This window comes from Chiloscyllium plagiosum, chromosome 6 (genome assembly GCF_004010195.1).
Source record: "Chiloscyllium plagiosum isolate BGI_BamShark_2017 chromosome 6, ASM401019v2, whole genome shotgun sequence".
NCBI lineage: Eukaryota > Metazoa > Chordata > Chondrichthyes > Orectolobiformes > Hemiscylliidae > Chiloscyllium > Chiloscyllium plagiosum.
The window spans coordinates 82,935,140-82,943,581 of record NC_057715.1 but is presented as its reverse complement, the minus strand read 5'-3'; the positions used below and the strand labels follow the sequence as shown (position 1 = coordinate 82,943,581).

The window sequence follows — 8,442 nt, the reverse complement described above, 5'->3', positions numbered from 1 at the left end:
ACTGGCTGAAAATGGAGCTCCCATAGTGGATTGTTTTGTGATTTTACATTATACATGTGGCACCATTTTCAATTTCAACCACAAGAATAGTCATCTCAAAAAAATGCAGAATTTTATTGGAAATAATGCCAAATGGCTAGAAATTTCTAAGTTATAAATCACACACTTCTCTTTCACATATTATTCTAGTATATGACTCTCAATACATTAATAAATGAATCTGGTTGTTGTGTAATGCTGTAATTTAAACACATAAAACAACAATTCAATGTACACATCTTTCATCAATATTTTATTGGGTTGTAAACACGTAATTGTGTTTCATAGTAGCTATGGCACAACATTAGAACATCTTAGCCATTCTAATCCATTCTTGCTATTCAGACATTTTCGGCCAGATTTCATTATTCTACAAACATTGACACTTTGGTATTTTTCTCTATAATCAATTTATAAGTTATAAAAATGTATTTTAAAGTCAAGCTTTCAATATACATTGGCTACTTAAATAACAGCCATCTTAAGTGACAATTATTTTTGAAACATTCAGTTTTTCTAACCATTAAACTGCAAAATTTTAAGAATGGTGCAAAAACTCTGGTGCATTCTGAAAAGAATCAATCGTGCTGTGCCATTTCACTACAATATTTTATTTTAATATGATAGTATTAAGGCGTTTCATCACTTCAATTACAGACATATTAATCTGTACAACACTGAATATATCTAAATTTCAGTCATTACAATTGTTTCTAGAATACCATAGTGTTAAGTAGTTTATAAGTGAATTTTCCCCAAAGATAAATAATAATCACATTTTCAACTACTAATGAAGCCTTTTATCATACCTATGGAGTTGTATAATGCTGTGGATCAGTGGTGACCAATACATTAGTTACTATCCACCTTTGGATAATTGGGAATTGAATGTGGTTAACTGTATTTTCAGTTAGTATATATAAAATAAATAAAAGTCACACTCAATCATGTGGTCTCAATATTCAGACTTCACGCATCTTTGATTAAATAGCAAAACAAAAAGTGTAGCATGTAAATGTTTTGGTTGTTCTATAGACTTCACCTCCTTGAATGCTGCTTATTTGCTAAAATGATGTGTATTAGGTTTTTTCAAGTTAACACGCTTAGCTCTTACTCTGATAAAGGCAAAACACTATTCACAATTGCTGTACAAATACCAGATTCTGCATTATAATGTGGTCATATCACTAAATTCATTCCAAAATTTGGTGAAAAGAAAAATGTACTGAACAATGGCAGATGCTAGTTAATAAACGTGAAGTAACAAAATCGGAAATTACTGGAAAAACTCAGCAGATCTGGCAGCATCTGTGGAGAGAAACAGTTAACATTTTGTGTTCAGTGACCTTCAGAACTGATTGTAGCAAGGAAAAGGTTGGTATATATGCTGAAGATGGGGTGAATGAAGGGGGAAGTAGTAAACAAAAGTGGAGATGGAGCCCAGAGAGAGAGAAAAACGGTTGGGCAGACAAAGGAACAGGTAAAAGATCAGCCTGGGAGAATAAATAGCTGCTCATGGGTTAGGAGCTGACAATGAGTTGTTCGCAATAGCAGTCTATGTGATGACAAGGTCTGGTGTGTGGAATTTGGGGTAAGGACATGAGATAAGGTGCTCAGGCCCTAAAATTATTAAACTGAAGACTGCAAGGTCCCCAGGCAGAAAATGAGGTGCAGTTCTTCTACGTTGCACTGAGCTTCTCTAGAATACTGTAGCAAGCCCAAGACTGAGATGCTCGCCAGAGAACATGTTGATGTTCTCGACAGGCAACCAGAAGCTCAGGGTCATTTTTGCAGACGGAACATAGGTGTTCTGCAAAGTGGTCGCCCAGTCATAGAGTCATGGAGATGGACAGCATGGAAATAGACCCTTTGGTCCAACTCGTCCATGCTGACCAGATATCCAAACCTAACCTAGTCCCACTTGCCAGCATGTGCCCCATATCCCTCTAAACCCTTTCTATTTGTATACACATCCAGATGCCTTTTAAATGTTGTAATTGTACCAGCATCCACTCTTCTCTGGCAGCTCATTCCATACCCGCACAACCCTCTGTGATAAAAAGATGCCCCTTAGGTCCCTGATAAATCTTTCCCCCTCACCTTAAACCTATGTCCTCTAGTTTTGGACTCCGCTACCCTGGGGGAAAAACCTTTGCTGTTCATCCTATCTATGCCCCCCATGATGTTATAAACTTCTATAAGGCTACTCCTCAGCCTCCGACACTCCAGGGAAAATAGGCCCAGTCTGTTCAGCCTCTCTCTATAGCTCAAATGCTCCAACCCTGGCAACATGCTTGTAAATCTTTTCTTCACGCTCTCAAGTTTCACAACACTCTTCATTTAGCAGGGAGACTAGAATTGAATTCAGTATTCCAGAAGTGATCTAACCTGGATTGTTGGATATTTAATCTATATATGATATTCTGCTCTTCTCTAATTATATCAGAAAATAGTAGACGCAAAAATAATTCATAATTTCTGAAAGATAAAAAAGGCCATACTCAGCAGATTTATCGTTACAGAGTATATGTCTTTTAGAGCTGCAACATGATCTCCTAACTCCTATACTTAATGCACTGATCAATAAAGGCAAACATACCAAACGTATTCTTCACTGTCCTGTCTACCCAGAACTCTACTTTCAAATAAAGAGCTGCACTCCAAGCTCTGTTCAGCAACACTCCCTAGGACCTTACCATTACGTTTAGAAGTCCTGCCCTGATTCGCCTTCCCAAATTGCAGCACCGTACTTTTATCTAAATTAAACTCCATCTGCTACTCCTTGGCCCACCTGCCCATCTGATTAAGGTACCATTGCCCTCTGAGGTAACCTTCTTGGTTGTCCACTACACCACCAATTTTGGTGTCATTTGCCAACTTACTAACCATACCTCTGATGTTCACATCCAAATCATTTATATAAATGATATCTGTGCTTTGGCTCCCTAATATATAGAAGACTACATTGTGAACAGTGAGTTACAATAGACTAGACTGAATGAAGTGCAAGTAAATTGCTGCTTCACTTAGAAGGTGTGTTTGGGATCTTGGATAGTGAGCAGGGAGTAAATAAATGAGCAGGTGTTACACCTCCTGCAATTGCATGAGAAGATGCTGTGGGGGCTGTGGGAAAGTGTAGGGAGTGGAGGATGAGTGGAGCAGAGGGTACTGGAGGGAACGGTCCCTGCAAGAGATTGACAAGGGAGGGAATGGGAATGTGTGTGTAGTACTGGCAAACCACTGCAGATGGCAGAAATGGCAGCTAAGGATATTTTGGATGCGAGTGCTGGTGGGATGTTAGGCGAGAATGAGGGGGACCCTATCGCTGTTGTGGGAGGGAACAGAGAGGGTGAGGGCCAAAGTGCAGGAGATGGATCGCCCATGGCTAAGGACCCTGTCAAACATGGTGGCGTGGAATCCTCAGTTCAGGAAGCAGGTGGACATTTCTGAAGCCCGCTTGTCGAAGCTGACATCATCGGAACAGATGCGATGGAGACAAAGGAACTGGGAGAATGGAATGGAATCTTTACAGGAAGTAGGGTGTGAGGATGTATAGTCCAGGTAACTGTGAGAGTCGGTGGGTTTGTAGTAGATATTGGTGGTCAGCCTGTCCCAAGAGATGGAAACAGAGATGTTGAAAATGGATAAGATGTAGCTGAGAGCAAAGTGGAAATAGGAAGCAAAATTGAAGAACGTTTTCAATTCCAGATGAAAGTGGGAAGCAGCACTGATGATGTCATCGATGTACTTGATGAACAGTTGTAGGACTGATACATGTGAAGTACCTTTATCAGTATTGTGTACATGATATTCTCTACTAAAGTTAAGGCATGTTGCTAAACTGGTTATACTTTAGACATAGCTGTGGCTAGTTAGTGATTTTTATTGGACAATGTTGTTCCAGGTACGAGTTTCAAACTGCTAAAATGTGATGTACGATTTGCATGGTCATGTTGAATTTCTGGTTGCACCCTGTAATTAGCTCCACAGCAAAGTAGGGGTAGCAACCCCTGAAGCATATACGTGCAGTATTATTTTTGCTGAGTACACTAAGAGTAGGACAGTGCTTCCATTCTCTGCGAAAATTGAAATGAAATTAAGTTTACAATGTATCCAGGTCATTTACTAACCTATGTAACTTCTTAAGTAGGACTTTACTGTTGTATTATTTCTACTGCCGAAACTTCAAGAGGTTAGAGACCACCCAGTTCTGTACAGAGCAACCTCGACTATCCAAACATCAATTATCTGAATTTTGCATTATCCGAACAAGATCCCAATGTCCTGTAAAAACGCAATCCATTATCCAAACAATCTGTTATCTGAACAAAATACTCCCGCCCATTTTGTTCAGATAATCAAGGTTGTTCTGAAATTATTTTTAGTGCACGGTGTCATATTACCAAGATATATTTCTGTTTTGATACACATCCAATTTTTGTATTGATGGTAAATGTGATCTGATGGCATTGTATACTTGCTTCACTGTATAATGATAGCTGTTACTGAAAAATGCCAGTTTCCCAATTTATTTCAAAAACAATGTTGGTTTGACAGCTATGTTTTGAACTCATGACAGATGTCAACATTCTGATGTCTACTGTTTCCTATTGCACTGCACAATCTTTGATTCATTCGGGACTATAAATGGACTTTCAAATATCCTTTGTAACGATAATTCTGCTGAAGTATGGACCTGTTTATTTTCTCTTTCAGAAATTATGAATTATTTTGCACCTACTATTTTCTGATATAATTAGAGAAGAGCAGGATATCATATATCAATTAAATATCCAACAATCCAGGTCCTAGTAAGTGAATAAAGTAAACACAAAGTTTAAATAATTATTTTCACGTTATTTATTAAGTTCAGTTGGGTTAAAAGAAGCAGCTGCAACGAAGCGTACAATTTTGTAGTCATGGAGTTGGCAAGCTTGGAGTCAGGATGGGTACTTAATTAGAGGAGATGTTGGTTTACCGCAAAGCCTGTTGTGTTATTGCTTCTGTTTGAATTAAAGCCGCAGTGTGATGTCCATGATTGATTGTCCTACCTGCCACCATTGAGGCCCTTAAGTAGCCAATTAAGGATACTTAAAGGCCTTGACCCAGTTGGCATTAATCTGTTGCAAGTTGGCTTGTTGCCATGCAACATTCCTGACAAGCCAGGTGTGCAAAAAAATCAAAAGTGCTGGAGAAACATAGATGATTGGAAAGCATGTTTGTAGAAAAAGCCAAAGTTAACATTTCAAGTCCAGTTTGACTTTGCCTCAGAATTGTTCTGACTTGAAATGTTAACTCAGGTTCCCTCTCCACAGAAGGTGCCAGACCTGCTGAGTTTCTCCAGCAGTTTCTTTCATTTTAGATCTCTAATATTCACAGCATTTTACTTTTATTTTGGGTCAATTGTGCATTCAGCTTGACACCTTGGTGGTGCTGCTTCTTTCTGGCTGCGGGGAGCAGACTGTCCCTTGACAGGGCGAATCAGTGCCCAACAGAGATAGTGGCCTCTGATCCATCCAATCCTTCTTCCTGCAAAGCCCAATCCCTAGAAACAACCATTCCCTTACAACTCCTCAAAGCAATCAATCAGTTACCTGATTATGGGATCCTCCATGATTCTGAATGATCTTCCATCAGTAGCCACAGCCCTTTCTGGTGGCCTTACTAGTGCATGATTGGGTTTGGGGCTTCCTTGGAGGAGGCAGTGCGGATCTCTTGTTGGCTCTGCAGCTGACAGACAAACTCCTATTACCTCAACAAGATTCTATCTGAAGGTTCAGCCAACAATTGCATTCTGCTTTTGTAAAAATCTTACACGATGGACAAAGAAATCCTGAATGTAAAAAGTTTGAAATAAAAACTGAAAATTCTGGAACAGTAAAATCCAATTAGCATCTGAAAATGAAAAAAAGATTTAGATTTTGCATGGGAACGCTAGAAACATAGAAAATAGGTGTTGGAGTAGGCCATTTGGCCCTTCAAATCGTCTTCTCCATTCAATACAATCATGGCTCAGCATCTGACTCAGTACCATATTTCTGCTTTGATATCTTTAGTCCTAAGAACTATATCTACATCTTTCTTGACTGTCGTCAATGTTTTGGCCTTCTCCAGAACTCAAACTGAGTGGGCTCTGTTGAAGGTCCCTAATCAAATGTTAAGCCACGTTTTTCATTCTAGACTGAACATCTTTGTATTTCCAACTGTTTCTGTTTTATTTCCCAATGAAAAGGTTATTTTATAAGTAACATTACAAATAGTAAACTTAATCAAATAAAATAATAGATGTAGTAAGTAAACAGATTTTCTGTAACTTATATAGTTGAGAAGTATTTATTTTGGATCAAAGTTTTTGACTGTAAAATCTCCCTTTCAATATATCAACAAATATCTTTAAGCCAATTGTTTTAATGAGGTAATAAGACAGCTAAATATTTAAGAGATAGTTTAAAATAGAAAACATAAAAAAAAGGCACTCTTAATAGCTTGACAGTAAGTTTTGGACTTTGAACCTCAAAAGCATTCTATATTGAAATTGGATATAGTACTTGTGTGCATCTGAATATCTCAAATAGACACATATCCTACACCAAACAGCCTACTTCAGAACCTTAGAGCTTTCAATGCAAGTGTTGCTAACAATTTCACTTCAACAAATGTGTGCTGTAGTAGAAAATAAGTGCACCTTAAACATTAGCAAAATTCCACAAAATAAATTAAAACATACGCTAAAGTCTGCTATTAAAATGCATTTTACACAAAAACTGTATTCATGGTAATAAGATGTTCGAAGATCATTGTGCTGGGCTGTGGCTGTCTAAAACTTGTTCAGCTGGTAAGGCTTTTTAGATCTGTCGGTAATGATAGTGTTTGATTACATAATTTCTTGTAACCATGAATCAGATTATCTTTACTTATTATGAATAAGGGCTATTGATTTTAAAATGTTGAATAGATGAGCTGATCACATGATTTGAGCTCCAAATGTAAATATTTTCAAAATTTACAAAAAGAATATATTGTAGTTTTATATCCTGCTGGTCACTGATTGATAAAAAAAATACTCAGTGAACCTTTTAATAAATGAATCCAATGTTCTTTCACAATAATCATTCTTAATCATTTGGCTTAATTTAAATAAGGCTTCCAGGCCATGATATCACTGTTAATGTAACTTTGTTTCGTTGCTCTTTCAGCATTGGGACGAGAGCTGAATGACTCATCCCTGTTGTTGAGAGTCCATTCACTGCTATAATCATATCACCACACCTATGAGGAAGAGAACAAACAAAAATAAATACCCGTGAAACCTAATAATTTATAAGGAATGACAGGTTGGAACATTGTAAGAATACTAACAACTGCACTCAGCTTCCAAATAGATAATGTAATTCTATTGGCTACTCTGGACTGATTTAGAAATATAGGTGCATTTACTGATTAGTTGATTCCCGTTGTTTTCTGGCATCTGTGTGGTCACTTCCAAACTAATGTCCTGCTAAAAATTCCAGTCAGTGATAATGCTACACAGATTCTTACTGGTACAGTGGGTGATAGTTGTTTGGAAATCCTGCTCACCATACAAATTCAGTTCCTACGTATATCTAACACACTTTAGTAGCAGAATTGAAAATGCTTTTTTACCCACACTGAAATGATAGGTTAATCTTTAAATTTGAAAAGAAACATATAACTTGGGAAAATATGAACAGTTACATAGAAATAGGGCATTCTGGCCAATCTGTCTATTCTGGTATTTATACACAATGCTAACTTCATCTGACTTCCTCTACCCCAATGGCATAATCTTCCATTGTTTTGTCCCTTATATACTTATCTAGCATAGATAAGTACAGAAGAATATCAATTATCCGAATATCAGATTATCCAAAGGAGAACTTGAGATCCCGATAGAAACATTAGATCAAATACATGTTTCCAACAGTAATCGCACTTTTTGTTTACAGGGATTAAAAACAAACTTGGCTTAATGAAATGCTGCCAAGAACAGTCCTGGACATTGATGGGAGCCCAGGCACTGTCTCCAAATGACTGACCTCCTGCCCTCTCGCTCTCCCCCCACACACTTTCCCTAGAGTTCTACACAGGGGTGTACACTAAACCCCTCTTCCCCAGATAATCACTCCAACATTGCCCTGTACAGGGCAAAGGTCGAACCTGTCAAAACGTTGCAGTAAACATTTGTGTGTGTGCTACTTGGAGAGTGACCCCCTCCACCCGAAAAGGCAGCAGCAGCAGTCTTGTTGTTGGTGTCCAGTCTGGCTGCACGGAGACAGGGCGGGGGGCACAGTGGGCGGTATTCAACGGGGTTGGGGGCGGATGGGGAGGAAGGGTGACAGTATTGGACGGGTTTTGGGAGTGGGGGGAAGTGGGGGCCGGCAG

General features: G+C 38.4%; 1 protein-coding gene across 2 annotated transcripts in view; it reads right to left on the bottom strand.

Annotated features, from left to right (window-relative positions):
- Positions 1-5,862: 5,862 nt before the first annotated feature.
- The window catches only part of lnx2a (ligand of numb-protein X 2a), a 111,611-nt gene continuing 109,031 nt past the window's right edge, over positions 5,863-8,442 (bottom strand). For both annotated transcript variants that reach the window (XM_043692005.1, XM_043692006.1), the window contains exon 10: positions 5,863-7,308. In XM_043692005.1, the coding sequence (XP_043547940.1) occupies positions 7,173-7,308 (136 nt within the window). In that variant the 3' untranslated portion in view covers positions 5,863-7,172. The remainder of the gene's footprint in view (positions 7,309-8,442) is intronic.